This window comes from Panthera leo, chromosome E3 (genome assembly GCF_018350215.1).
Source record: "Panthera leo isolate Ple1 chromosome E3, P.leo_Ple1_pat1.1, whole genome shotgun sequence".
NCBI classification, from domain to species: Eukaryota; Metazoa; Chordata; class Mammalia; order Carnivora; family Felidae; genus Panthera; species Panthera leo.
In genome coordinates this window covers 26,249,830-26,265,207 of record NC_056694.1, presented here as the reverse complement: position 1 = coordinate 26,265,207, position 15,378 = coordinate 26,249,830, and the positions used below count along the sequence as shown (strand labels likewise).

At 48.1% G+C, this 15,378-nt stretch overlaps 1 protein-coding gene across 3 annotated transcripts in view; it reads right to left on the bottom strand.

Moving 5' to 3' along the window:
• The window catches only part of TMC7 (transmembrane channel like 7), a 56,670-nt gene extending 41,315 nt beyond the window's left edge, over nt 1-15,355 (bottom strand). Inside the window, exon 1 of one of the 3 annotated variants that reach the window (XR_006197827.1) lies at nt 15,212-15,354. Coding sequence is in view for 1 of the 3 variants with exons in the window: in XM_042922207.1 (XP_042778141.1) it covers nt 15,212-15,278 (67 nt within the window). In the remaining 2 variants the exon portion in view is untranslated. Of the gene's footprint in view, nt 1-13,261; nt 13,320-15,211 lie in introns of those variants that run through there. The other 2 variants (XM_042922207.1, XM_042922208.1) reach the window with 2 other exon arrangements.
• Between the last annotated feature and the right edge of the window lie 23 nt (nt 15,356-15,378).

The window sequence follows — 15,378 nt, the reverse complement described above, 5'->3', positions numbered from 1 at the left end:
TGTGCAAATATGCGTTAGGTTACATGATATCTGAGTTCTAGTGTTTGGCTGCAGCCACCAGCTAAATGTGTGACCTGAGACAGTTATGTGAACTCTTCCACATTTGTCAAATGGGGCTGGTACCATTTGCCCCAACTCTCTTCACACAGTGTAGTCTATAATGATGTATAGGACAAAACTTTGAAAAGCATAAAGCACTATGCAAACGCACGATGATAACATCAATAGCAACAACAATAATAATCGCATTTACAGAGCATTTCCTGTGCACCAGGCACTGTGTGGAGAGTTTCACATGCACTCATGGATCTGGGTCGGCCTTGTGATCTGCTCGGACCAACAGGATGCAGCAGAAGCAATGCTGTGCCGCTTCCTAAGCCTCGCTGGCTTCTGCTGCTCTCTGGCTCCCAGCTGCCGCCTTGTGAACAAGCTCAATGCTAACCCACTGGAGGATGAGACCATTGCAGCAGAGGATGATCAACCCAGCTGAGACCATCCCAGATTCGCCACACCCCGCTGTCACCCAGCTGGCCACAGCTGCTCACTCATACTGAGGGAGGTACTGTTGCCATTCCCATTTTACAGATGAAAAAATAAAGCTGACGGGTTCCCCAACCCCATGCCCAGGCCCCTCAAAGCCCTGCCTGGTTGGATTCCCATCTGTGTCTCCAGTTCCTCAGGCTCTCTGCCCTCCGACCACACATTTCTTAGGATCTTTCAGACACTAAGATGGGCCCTGCTCCCTCCTCCTCAGAACCTTTGCATATGCTGTTCCCTCTGCCTGGAATGAACTTGCCACATCTATTTATCCCATTAGCTCCCACTCAAACGTCACTTACTCAGGGAAACCGCCCCTGCCCCACTGTACTATTACAGGTGCCATTCCTCCCTACACATACACTAAGTCCTTTACAGTACTTATCACAATAGGTAAATAAGTAGAGTATTTGTAAATAAATTTATTTGTGTGACTGTGTGAGCACATCTTTCCCTTCCAGTGGACTGGAAGTTCTCGGAGGGCTGGGGCGGTGACGATGTCTTCACCAATGCACCCTGGAACCTAGCACCGTCCCTGACTCAGAGAGGAATTCAATAAAGACTCATTAAGTGGATGAATGGGTGGATGGATGGATGGGTGGATGGATGACATTCCTAATTTGCCCATGCTTAGCCTAATGAGCGGAGGCGCTGGAAACAGAACGAGGTCTGCCTGACTAAAAAATTTATTATTTGCTCTACCACACCAGGCTACAGCTGGAGGCCAAGTTTTGCTGTGCTTTGTGCAGCGGTCTAAGAAGGGAGGGCCTTCTGTGGAAGGTGAGGATGCCCCCTTCAAGATGGGTTTATGCCTGATCCAATTTTAGTTGTGGGAAAACCACCTTGAGTGCAGACAGGAAACAGGGAGAGGAAATAGGAAACAGCCATAATTACCTAAGCAGCAATTACCCCTACAGGTAGTGAAACTTCTAAGGCTTCATGGATTAAGCCTGGATTTGAATCTTAGCTCTGTCGAATATTAGTGTGTGTGTCTTTGGGAAAGTTACTTAACCTCTCTGAACTTCACTCTCCTCATCTCAAATACTCATTCATTCACCAAATGTGGCTACCACGGGTCAGATCTAGAGCTAGGGACACTGCGGTGAACAAAGCAAATGCCCTACTCACATGGCACTTATATTCTGGGGTGGGGACAGGGAAAGATTAGACAGTAAGTAGGTGATAAATACACCAGGAGGTGAAAAGTGCAAAAACAAAACCAGAGGGGGGTAAGGAGACAGGTGACATGTGGAAGGAAGGCACTGTTTCTGATAAGGTAGGTAGGGTATGATCTTGGTATTAAAATAGCATTTAAGCCAAGGTTGAATAGAGGACCTGATCCCTGTGTATATTTGGGGAAGGGAATCCAAGGGGAGGGAAACAGCAAACGCAAAGGCCCCAAGGCTGGGGTGTGTGCGGCATGCTTGAGGAAGGGCACAGAGGTCTGTGTGGCTGGAGAGGAGTGAATGAACAGGCAGTGATAGGTTCTGGTGTTGCTGACCTCTGATGAATCACACCAGCCCCTCTGCGGTCCCCTCCCCTTGAATCGGGACTGAATCTGTGACTTGCTTTAACCAAAGGTCGCAACAGAAGTGTTTCTCTGCCATCTGTAGCCCCAATCCTTGAAAGGCCTAGAGGCGTCCGCTTTTGTGTTCTTGGGACGCCGAGGCTGTCGTGTAGAAAGTTGGCAAGTGGAGAGGAAGAGGCCCCGGGTGTCCAAGGAAGAGAAGCGAGGAACCAGCAGACACTGAGAACCAGAGACCCCAGCTCTGACCCCAGCAGCTGCTGTAGCTGCCCCCAGCCCTTGGGTCGCCCTCACTTTTAGCACCACCAGGGGCAGGAAGGGACTACCTGGACGCTCCAGACCCAACAGACATGACATGCGGCCAAGCAAAACATCTCTTCCATGCCCTGCTGATTTCCTGATGCACAGAATCAGCAGAAACCATAAAATGGCCTAAGCCATCACGTTCGGAGTAGTCTGTTAGCAACAATAAGTAACTGGGACAGGGAGCATGGAAAAGTGGAGGTCAGAGAGGTGGCTGGGGCCACACCGAGTGAGACTCTATGGGTCAGGAATGCCCCTTGGATGTGGCAGACAGGAAGCCACTGAGGGCTCAGAGGCGAAACATGTCCCAATCTGACCACATTTTAGAGGATCCCTCTGGGGGCTGCAGAGCTAAGGATGGGACCCACCACAGGGGCCGGCTTATGCGCATTAAAGGCAACCGCATAGGGAGAAAGGGAGAAACACTTAGCGCCTGGCACACAGTGGCTCCATAAAATGTACTTACAGCTATTACGAGGAGGGGGTGCTGGGGAGGGGGGAACCAGCCAAGGCCGGGCTGTCTGAGTTGGAGTCTGACAGTGCAGATCTGTAATGTTTGCCTCTCTGATAAGCACGTTCAGGCACAACGGAACAGCTGTCCCACTGCAGATGACACACAGACACGCGCCTGGAGCCCTGCCAGCTGCCAAGTGCAAGCTTGTGAATCTCACTCAACCTTGCATTTCCCTGCTCCAACACACCCTGAGGAAATGACACACTTCCATTAGTAACATCAGTTCCTAAAGCAAATGTGGGGAGTGCGGGGGGAGGGGGGAGCAGTGTGTGCCTGGAGGCTAAAGGGTCAGAGCCCTGGCTGGAGGCCACTCCTTCTGGCCACCAACAAAGAGCTCTTATTACCACAAACAAAGGTCTTTGAATATGAAGCAGCATCAACCAGTCGAATATTCAGCAACTGCGAGGTCAGGGACCATGGGCTGGAGCTAGAGCCTGGGTTGGCTTGTCACCCACCAGCCAGGCCACCCCAGGCAACACGATGACTGTCTCTGAGTCACATGTTTCTCTTCTCAGGAACGGGGCACATAATACCATGGACCTCATCAGCGAGATCATGAGGATGGTGTTACAAACAACGCAAATAACATTAGCTAGGATTACTGAGCACTTACCTTGTGCCAGGCTATTTGAGGTGCTCTGTATGCATCACCACACTAAATACTCTAAACTACCCTTTGAATAGAATCATCCCCTTTTACAGATGAAGAAACTGAGGTTTGGAGAGGTTAAGTGCCTTGCCCACTCACACAGCTAGTAAGTGTTGGAATTAGGAACCTATCACAGGTTTGCCAAATGCCAAAGCTGTAGTCTTCACCATGAAATGACTCAATGGGCCATGGATTTGAAAGTGCTTCGTGGGGCACCTGGGTGGCTCAGTCAGTTAAGTGTCCGACTTCGGCTCAGGTCATGATCTTGCGGTTTGCAAGGTCAAGCCCAGCGTAGGGCTCTCTGCTGACAGCTTGGTGCCTGGAGCCTGCTTTGGATTCTGTGTCTCCCTCTCTCTCTGTCCCTCTGCTGCTTGCACTCTTTCTCTCTCTCAAAAATAAACATTAAAAAAATTTTAAGAAAGTGCTTCATAAACACTAAAATACAAATTATTTAATTGTTCTTCCATGTACTCCTATTCATATTTCATAACAACAGTCCCTGGTGGAAAACTCTATTTTCAAATGGCCGTTATCAAAGAGGAACGACTCTTCCTCTTCAGACATTCTCGGGAAGTGCTTCATCTTCAAATCAAGAAAACAAAAAATTACAAGCAACCCTTTGAACACAGGCATCATTATTTTTAACACTACGATCCACCTCCTTCCATTTTCATACGACCACACATTGGTCAGAGCATGACATCACCGGATTTCTCACGCCAACCTGGAGCGGTAGACAGAGGCGTCCCTGCCCTGGCTTTTCAACAAGGAAACTGGGGCCCAGAGAAATGGCGGCTTGCCCAAGGCTTTGCTGTCCAGACAGACTCCTGGTTTTACCTTCTTAGAAAGACAGGTTGTATCATCTCGCAGAGACTTGCTTTTCTCATCCTTAGAGAGTAAGAATGTCTCATCAGAGTTATTGTCAGATGTGCTCCTGAATTGGTCCAGCTGAAAGTTATCATCAGCATGGCCAATTAAGTCCTGTGGGCGGTGTGTGGGCTGCCTGTTGGCCATTTATTTGCATGGGAGGCAGGAGCATACTTAAGACATTGGGGTGCCTCCATCTAGGAATGTCTAGAACCCATTGGCCATTGGAGCTGGATTTGGGCACTTATATTATTATTTAGGTGGGAGGATGACTGGGTAATTACAGAGAATGTGGGGGCCGGGGCGGCCATTAAGTACTTTTTCTGTTTTCTGGTATCCTTCCAGGTTAAGGCCCAAGTTACTCTCTCTGAGACTTAGAGCAGTGTCTTGTTGAGGGACAGCCCTCCATCTGAAGGATGGATGAATGAATGAATGCGGAGAGGCAGGTACACCTGAAGAGCATCCTTAGGCCCAACTTCCTTAGCAGCTTTTTCCACAGGCCACGAAATCCTACCCATAAGCATGAACACTGTCAGGACGTGGGCACAGGCCAACTGTGATCTAAATGGCACTCAAACCACCACCAGAGTCCCTCTCATGCTTGCCAAGAATCTAGCCCAGCCGTATTTGGTGCTGGGTTCACTTCAGGGTTTTTTCTTCCCACTCACAGAATCGTAGAAACTCCAGGCAAGAAGGGACCTTCTGGGTCATCTGGTCCAGGCCTCTCGCCAGCTGCCGGGGGAATGAGTTCTGTTTGACAAACTGTATGGAGCCCCTCTCTGCACGAGACTCTGAGGCAGGGACTCTGGAGGGGAGGAGGGTTTGCAGACTTGCTTCCTGCCTCAGTGAGCTTTCACTCACTCCTTCAACCCCACTGCACTCATCTCTAAGTCTTTTTAAAATTTTTTGAAGTTTACTTATTTAGAGAGAGACAGTGCACATGAGCAGGGGAGGGACAGAGAGAGAGAGAGAGAGAGAGAGAGAGAGAGAGAGAGTCCCAAGCAGGTTCCAGGCTCTGAGATGTCAGCAGAGCCCAATGTGGGGCTTGAACTCAAGAACTGTGAGCTCATGACCTGAGCTGAAATCAAGAGTCAGATACTTAACCAACTGGGCCACCCAGGCACCCCTCATCCCTAATTCTATCCTCCTCACGGTTTACTTGCACCTAGTGTCTCACCCCCTTCCTCCCCCATTAAGACTGTAACCTCCATGAGGGTAGGGGCCCCATCTCTCTCCCCCACTGCCAAGTCCCCAGGGTCTAGCACAGAACCTGACTCATGGTGACTGCTCAATAAACACCTGCTGACTGACTGACTAACTGAATGAATGAATGAATGAATGAATTTGGTGTTTGGGATACAGGCAACATTAGCTAACCCACCAGGCAGACCAAAGCATGTGTTCAGCACACCAGCAAAGCAGGGACACTAAAAAGTGAGAAAAGGGTTTAAGGAACATAAGCATTATTCTTCTCTATACGGATAATATATTTTTTCCATAATTGAAAAAAAATTTTTTAAGGAGAAAAAATAAGCCGTCAAAAAATAATGATTGAGATGTTGACTGAATACTCTATTATTCTTATTTAGGTACTTCACACAAATGAGCCCTGTTAGAAGCATGCTTTGCTGTCATTTCTCAAGAAATGATCAAATGGCTCATGCACATCTGGTCTCATATCACCAACGAGGCACTGTTGACACTGATTTCAGAATTTTGGGGACCTCTTTCCACTCATATTCTTTGACATTGTTTTTATTTTGAATGCTAACTGAAGGTGGGGTACCAAAGTAATATATGCTCACAGCTAACCCTAACGCTAACCCTAACCCAAGGGCTCACAACCCAGGGGATCTAGTGGAAGATGCTATGACAGCTCCCCCAAGTGCTCCAAGGCCAGGGTCTCATCACTGTCTTACTCCTGGAAAGGCCACCCACCTGCCCGTCCATCCATCATTCACTCACTCATTCCCTCGGTCACTCAAAAACATTTACTGAGCAACTGCTATGTGCCAGCCAAGCACTCCTCTAAGACTGGGACATAGCCTTGAATATGACATACAAATTCTCTTGCCCTTATGGGACTTACATTCTAGCCAGAGGAGACCAACAGTAAGCAAGTTAAGAACAATATATTTCAGGGGCACCTGGGCGGCTCAGTCGGTTAAGTGTCTGACTTCGGCTCAGGTTAAGAAAAAAAAGGTAATATATTTCAGAGGCAGACTGTGTGGAGAAAAGTAAAGCAGGGATGGGTTGGAGCAAAGCCAGCAGGAAGGTGGAGGGTGGGGGTAAGAGCCACATGGTTACTGGGGAGAAGAGCATCCAAGGCAGAGAGAAGGGCAAGTGCAAAGGCCCAGAGGCAGGACCGTGCCCACTCAGTTCAAGGAACAGGAGGGAGGCCACTATGGCTGAAGGAGAGTCAGCAGAGAGGAGAGTGATGAGGTAAGAGTTCAAGGGGAGAGACAGGCCAGACCAGACAGGGTCTGTGAGCCATGGTGAGGACTCTGGCTTTCAGTTGAGTAGGTGGGAGCCATGAGGGGTTTGGCGCAGCAGAATGACATATTCTGACTCCGATTTAACAAGATCTCTCTGGCCAGTCCTGTGGCTATTTCTGTCCATGAGCTGCATAGGTTGGCATGGCTATGTCCTATCCCAGGGCATCAAATGTCAAAATGCACTGTCCTGCAATGACAGACATGTTCTATGTCCGCACTGCCCAGTACATGTGGCTACTGACCAATTGAAATGGGGCTGGTGAGAGTCAGGAAATGAATTTTTAGTTTTAGCAAACTTTATTAAATTTATATTTGCATAGCCCCACGTGGCTAGTAGCGATGTACCGGACAATGTAGAGGGGCCTCGTTCTTAGGAGGCCAGAGCCTGGTCTGAGAAGGGAGGATCCAGGGCCTTGGGAGCCTCCCCCATCTGCCAGACTTCACAACTGCCAGGCTAGGAGGACCTGTATGAGTCACACCGCCTGGCACCTGGGTGGGGCCTAGGGACTGGCTGGGTGCAAGGCTTTACGACCAGATGAGCAAACAGCCTTCAAGAGGAGTGACTAACTGGGCAATCAGAGCCACGCTGGGCCCTGAACCCAAGTGTCCTGGTTTTCAAGTGGGCGGAGCATCCGGTGGGCTATACGTGGGCAATCACTGGGATTCTGTCTGCCTGAGTGGACCACAGACGTAGTGGTTAAGAGCACAGCCTCCAAAGCCCACTGCCCGGATTCAAATACAAGGTCCACTTGCTACTTTGTTGACCATTCCATGCCTCAGTTTTCCACCTATAAAATGGGGATCCACCTGGCATGACCATCCTGAGGATTGGGTGGCTATTATATGCTTAGAAGAGAGGTCAGCAAACCTTACTATTTACTTACTATTTACCACCCAGTCTCTGTCACAACTCCTCAACTCTGCCGTTGCTGTAGGAAAGCAGCCATAATCCATAAATGAATGGGCATGATTGTGTTCTAATAAAACTTGATTTATAAAAATAGGTGGCAGGCTGGATTTGGCCCGTGGGTTGTAGTTTGCAGACCCTTGGCTTAGAGCAGTGCCCAGCACATTGTGCTTTATACCCGGTCATTTAGTAATGAACTCAATGTACAGGGAGATTTTATACGTGCCGTGAGGGATCTCGCTATGGACCAAGCTACTCCTTCTGTGGAGTGTTTACCTTCCTTGGCCAAGATTTCTCCAAAGAAGATTTCCAACATTCCTGGAAGCAACAACAGAAACTAGCCTTTACTGAGCATTTACCATGCACCATGATTATGCCAAGCCCTTTATATACCTATCTCCTGTCATCCCTACAATTACTTCATCCCTGGGTCCTTCTTACATGTGCCTTCATTCTGCAGTAAGGAAAGCTCAGAGAACTCTGCCCAAGGTTGAGTTGAAGTCTGAACCTTGAGGGCAAAGACTTCCACGGGTCTGATTCACTCTTACATCCCTGGAGATTGACATGGGGCCTAGCACATCCCAAATCAAACAAACACTTGTCTAATAAACACGCAGACATGCTGTTTATTACATGTGGCTCTACAGTCACAACATTAATGTCCTTCTGTTTCAGTACTTTGTCAAGTAACTTCCCAGAGTCTCAGTTTCCTTAGGGGTCAAATGGGCAAATAACACCTCAGGAATTGCTGTAATTCGAGAAAGTTACCCACTTGAGCCCAAAGTCACACTGCTGACCAGGGCCTACCGTATGAGGAACGGGTTCCTGCTCACCTGACCTCCTCCCCTCTCCTCCTCCTGCTGGCTCCAGCCTGAGGCCTCCCCAAAGACACCAACATCACTGCCATCTCCACCCTGTGCTCTCGCTGTATGCCCTTCTGGACACTCTTTCCACCTGCACTCCCTATGGCTGTTCTGTTACACCCTCCAGCCTCCGTCCACAAGTCCACAGCTCAGAGAGACCTCTCTGACCACCTCAGCTAAGCAGGCCTTTCCCCTCTCTAGCTCATCACCTGTTTACTTCCTTCTCAGCAATTACACTTAGCTGTAACTACCCTATTTCCCTCTTCACCTGTTCAGTGAGTGTCTCCCCCGCTTGACTAGAAGCTTCTTAAAAGCATGTCCCTGGCCTGCCTCTTTCAGCACCAGGTTCCACGCCTGGTACACGGTCATGACTCAGGGTCAGTTCCCTTCCTCCTCTCCCTGCTGGTAGGAGGGGGGAGCCCCACTGAAGGTCTGGGTGGTCCCACACTCAAACAAAGCTCCTTTAAAAAGCAACCAGATTGCAACAATGGTTACAACACTGAGAAGTCATTTCCCCCTTTTATCCCTCTAAATTCTTCACTTCCTGAAAAAAACAAAAACAAACAAACAAAAAAAGCCACCGAGGGCCTTTGGGCCTCATCTGGCCTGAGTTGCTGGGCAGAGCTCAGCCTTTTCAGACAGAGGGGAAAAAACAATTCAAGGTCAGACTGCTGGCTCACCAGAGAACTAGTGTGGCCTGAAGTGATGCGTGCCGTCTCCAGCTGTGTCCAGTCCTGCAGAAGATCCCTCCCTCCCAGGGTACCTTTCAGGGTACCACCCTCCCAAGTGACCCTTGGGACATGTGTAAGTAAGGGTGCCGAGTGACCCTGATGAATGGGCTTAGCAGGTAAGGACAACAAACACTGCAGGATGAATGGTTACTTGTCTTCAAGCTTAATACAACCTCTTGGGCCGAAACAACCCAAAGAATTGCTTTAATTATCTAATAGCGTAACTCCAGAGAGTATAAGTACACAGCACATGAAATCAGCAAATCGTATAAGATTAAGGCTACAGAAGCCCCTAATAATTAATAATAATAATAATAATAATAGGAACAGCTACCATTTGAGTGCTCAACACCCAAGTCTTCAACATGCTTATCTCATTAAATCCTCTCAGAGACCCTAGCAAATAGGGGTCTGATTATCCCCATCTTATGGGTAAGAAAACTGAACGTCAGAGAGGTAACAGGACTCGCTCAAGGTCACACACCGTATAACTGGCCAAGTTGGGATTTGTATCTGGGCCAGGTACAAACTACTACTCTCTTTATCTTAAAAACAAAATAATAATAATAATAATGACAATAAGAGTAATAATAATAAAATGGGTCCCAGCACCCCCTCACAGAAGGAGTCTAAAGGGGCTGTGTAGTTTTACCCCTTACCTTTCCAAGCGTTCCTCCTCCAAAGGCCCAGACTAAGTCCCACCCTCTGGAAAATGGGGTCAATGCAAATAGTCACAACATCGGGGCCCTCGAGGGCCCCTCCCCGGAGTAGTGCCTCTTGAGGAGGACAGAGGAGGGGTGAGTGGCTCCGAAGCCATCACAGAAGTTGCAAGCCTGGCCATGACACAATGACAATCAGGCCATCTTGAGTCACTTGGGTACCCCCGATGAACAAAGGGGTAATGGTCACAGCAAACCCCCACATGAGGGTTAAGAGTCCCAGAGGTTGGCCAATCCTCAAAAGGTTAAACACAGAATGACCACATGACCCAACAATTCCACTCTTAAGTACCTACCCAAAAGAGCTGAAAACAGATGTTCAATCAAACACTTGTACACAAGTGCTCACAGCAGCATCTTTCCTAAGAGCTGAAAGCTGGAAACAATCCAGATGTGCATTAACGGATGAACAAATAAGCAAACTCTGGTATAACCATACAATGGAATAATATTCAGCCATAAAAAGGAATGAAGAATGGATACAGGCTATAATGTGGATAAGCCTTGAAAACATTGTTTATGCTAAGCAAAGAAGGGAGTCACAAAAGGTCACACTACTGTATGATCCCATTTCTATGAAATGTCTAAACTAGGTAAAACCCACTGAGAATGCAGACTGGTGGCAGCCAGGGGCTGGGTGAAGGGGAATCAGGGAGTGATATCTTAATGGACAGAGGGCTTCCTTTGGGAGTGATGACAATGCAACTAAATAGAGGTGATGAATGTACTAAATGCCACTGGATTGGACCCTTTCAAATAGTTGATTTCGTTATGTGAATTATACCTCAACTTAAAAGTCACTGAATGGGGCACCTGGGCCTGCTTAAGATTCTCTCCTCTCTGTCCCTCTCCTCCTTTCTCTCTCTCTCTCTCTCTCTCTCTCTCTCTCTCTCTCTCAAAAACAAACACTGAAATAATAATAATGAGAATAAATAAATAAAAATTTAAAAAATAAATAAATCACTGAATGCATTCTGGTTGAAGATGATGTCGTATGAAGTGCTTACTGACTGGAATATGGTAAATGTTTGGCAAAGGGGAAACACCAAGTCATTCCATTCAACAAACAGCACATGCCAGGAGTCATGGGACTGAGGGGTATGGAGTGGGCAAATGCCTCCTGGGGGCACTTGAGATAGAGGGGGGTCTTTGCTCCTCGGAGGTGACATTTCAGCTGAGATCAGGCAGAACAGAACAATGACCTCCAGACCTGAGAAGGAGAACATTGGAAGGGAACAATGGGTGGCTGGGGCCTGGGGGGCATGAGTGGGACAGGAGCAGGGGTCAGGAGAGGTAGCCAGGTGCTGGCTCAGAGTGGCAATCCTGTCTATAGACCCTGGGAGAAGGTGGGCCTCCAGCCTTTACTCCTATCAGAACCTTCACTTCCTAGTCATGGAAACCGAGGCAAATCAGTGTCTGAACTTGGGTCTGTTCAATTCCAAAATCCCTGCTCTTAAAAATGATATAACTTGGCGGGGCACCTGGATGGCTCAGTCGGTTAAGCATCCGACTTCGACTCAGGTCACAATCTCACAGTTCGTAAATTTGAGCCCCGGGTCGGGCTCTGTGCTGACAGCTCAGAGCCTGGAGCCTGCTTGGGATTCTGTGTCTCCCTCTCTCTCTGCCCCTCCCCCATTTGTGCTCGGCCTCTCTCTCTCAAAAATAAACAAACATTTTTTAAAAAACTATTTTAAATGATATAACTCAGGGTACCTGGGTGGCTCAGTTGATTAAGCATCCAGCTTTGGTTCAGGTTATGATCTCATGGCTCATGGGTTTGAGCCCTGCATCGGGCTTTGCACCAGAGCCTGCTTCTGATCCTCTGTCTCCCTCTCTTTCTGCCCCTCCCCCACTTGCATGCGCTCTCTCTCTCTCTCTCTCTCTCTCTCTCTCTCAAAAATAAGTAAACATTTTAAAAACTGATAAAACTCAAGAGAAGTGAGAATACAGTCCAATGGATACTTGGACAGGATGAGGCCAGTGGGCCATGTGGGCATGAAGCAGGGACAGAGTCTAGCCTATGAAAGGGGAGGCAGTCAGGGAAGGCTTCCAGGAGGAAGTGACACCAGACTGAAAGAAGAGGAGTATGCCTTACAAAGGAATAAGGTAATGAATGGCACCCATGGCAGAGGGAACAGTAGGGGCTTTGCAGGCTCTAGAAGCATCACAGTACCAAATCATGAAAGGTGTGCACTCAAGTATTTCCTGAAGGTGTACTATGTACTAAGCACTATACTAAGCATGGGGACATGACGGTGAGCCCAGCCCTTGCCCTCCTGGGGCTTATCATCTAGTAGGGAACAGAGACATTAATAACAACAGTTAATACTTACATGGTCCTGTGACAGCCACAAAAGTCTCCAAGGTGGCTGCCGGTGACCCTCTCCCCCAAATACCGATATTCACATCCTTACATAGGTCCTTTCTACACGGAACAGGGCTGCCCCCTGTGACCAATAAGATATTGCAGAAATAACAGGTGTGATCTCCAAGAGTGGATGATCAAAGACATTAGGACTTCTTTGCCCTCTCCTGGACCATCTGCCATGTCAACAGGGCACTCAAACAGCCTTCTGGGAGGTCCATATGGAGAGGCTTCCAGCCAACAGCCAGTGTCGGTTCGCCATCTGAGCAAGCCATCTTTGGAAGGGAACCTCTAGCCACAGGCAAGCTTTCCTAAGATTTGCATCCCTGGCTGATACCATGATTGCAACTTCATAACAGACCCTGAGCCAGAACCACATAGATAGGTCATCCCCAAATTCCTGACTTGCAGAAACTGTGAGATAAGAAGAGATTATCACTGTTCTAAGCCTCTAGGTTTGGGGATAATTTGTCAACAGTATAGATAACTAATACAAGTCCTTACGAAGTTTTTAATGTAAATTAACTTTCTTAATCCTTATACTGACCCCCGAAGTAGGTACTGTCACTACCTCCATTTAATACATAAGGAAACTGAGGCACCAAACACTTCAGTGCCTTGCCTGAAGACAAAACCAGTACATGGAAAATGAGGATTTACATCTGGGAATCCAGAGTCTAGATTCTAGGCCACTACGCTATAGCTGTCAGTGTGGCTTTGGGTACACTTCATTCATTCATTCATTCATTCATTCATTCTTTGAACACATATTTAGCATCTACGTACCAGACACTGTTCTGGGTGTTGGCAGAAAAAGACAAAGCACTTGCTTTTCATGGCACGCACATTGTAGAAGAGACATCTAATAGACAAGAAAACAATCAAACCAGATGACTTCAGAAGGTGGTAAGTGCTTTGAAGGAATAAACAAGGGAACCAATCAGGGGAAGAGAGATGGGAGCACTTCTTCAGAGAAAGTCTCCAGAGATCTGCCTCTCTGAGGTGACATCTGAGCAGAGATCTGACAAGAGGAGGAAGAGGCTACCATAGGAAGATCAAAGAGAAATGTAGTTCAGGCAAAGAGAACAGCTGGTGCAAAGGCCCCGAGGCAGCAACAATATATTGGAGGAATTTTCATCATTTAGAAAGATGCATATTCCCCAATCTGTAAACCAGATGTCCTTTGACTCCTGCCACTCCAACTGTGCTTTCGTGATGCCCATAGAACAGGCCACCATTTACAAAGTACAACAGAGTTACAAACACAATCCCTTCTGAGCCTCCCAGTCAGGCTGGTGGATACAAGGTGATAAAACATCATTTGTCCTAAGGACAGGGAAGACCTTTCAGTCAGAGAATCCATAAAAAGAGGCTTACAAAGTCTCCTTAAACACCCAGCAGAGATCGAAAATAGATGAATCTCATGCCCTTTGTCTGGGAAACCACGGCTGGCATCTTAAATGTGATGGATTGTGCCAAACTAAGAGCAAGGTAAATGGAAACCAACTAGAAAAACACTTGAATGGCTCTGATTGAATGCCTGAAGTTGAACTGATGCCAACACTATTAACAATGAGCTAAAAAATAATTAGCATCCAAATGAATCTGACTTCTGTTTTCTGATTCCTGAGCAAGTTTCCAGGGTTTGGGTCTCTCTAGATACCTTCCTTCCTCTTCTTCAAGATGCAGAGAACAATCCAATCAGAAGGGCCCAATGCCCCAATCCACACTCACGGTTTACTTACTGTAAATTCTTGTGACAAAACTTCTATTCTCAAATTGAAATAGAGGAAACGCTGCTTGTAAAACTCACAGCAGGTTCAGGGCACATGTAAGATGCAAACACTGCTGGGAAGCCCTCCCGGGTGCTGGCAACTTTTTATCTTGAATGGGTAGCAGTTGTACATATTTATGTAAAAATTCACTATGCTTACACTTCACTGTAAGTTTTACTTGATAAAAAATGAAAAAGAGGGGTGCCTAAGTCAGTTAAGCGTCTGACTCAGGTCATGATCTCATGGTTGTGGGAACAAGCCCTGTGTGGGGCTCTGCACTGAGTGTAGAGACGGCTTAGGAATCTCTCTCTCTCTCTCTCTCTCTCTCTCTCTGCCCCTCCTCTGCTCATGCACTAAATAAATAAATTAATTAATTAATAAACTTTGTTTTTTTAAAGGAAAAAGACTGTAACACTTGGCTGGCTACCATTTATTGTGCCTTTCTGTGTACCAGGCACTGTGCCTGGCACTTCACATATTTTTCTCTCAACTAATCCCACCAACATCCTAGTCCCATTTTACTGCTGAAGAATCTGAGGCTCAGAGAAGGCAAGCCATCTACCAAACATCACACAGCAATAAACAGCCAAAGCAGAATTCAGCTCCAAGTCTGTCTAACTGTAAAGCCTGAAATGTTACGGGAGGCAGACATCTCGTACCACAATGTTAGGGCTGGCGAGGCGCTCACACTCTTTTCAGTTAACAGATTAGGGATCCCTAGAGCAGTGACGGGAAGGCACCACTCGGTCAGGGCTCCCATTCCGGTGCTCCTTTGGGGAGGGCATGCGGCCTCTGAATTGAATGAGTATTGCCTGCAGGAAGGAGACCAGGAGTATGGGAGATCCGCTTTCCCCCAAAGCCAGGAGCACCCGGCGCGGGCAGGTGGCGAGGGGCTGGGCCCCCGCCCAGCTCCCGGCAGCTCGCCCGCGGGCCGCCGGGAGCGCGGTCCCCGTCGCCCTACCTGGGTGGCTGAAGGGCTGCCTGCCGGGCCTGCCTGGCGGGAGCGCACTGGCACTGGACTCGCTCATGGCTGCGCCCTGCGCCCCGGAGAGGCCGTCGGGGACCCGCTCTGGCCGCCGCCGCCGCCGCCGCCAGCTCCCGGAGCCGAAATTCCAGGTTCCGGCGCGG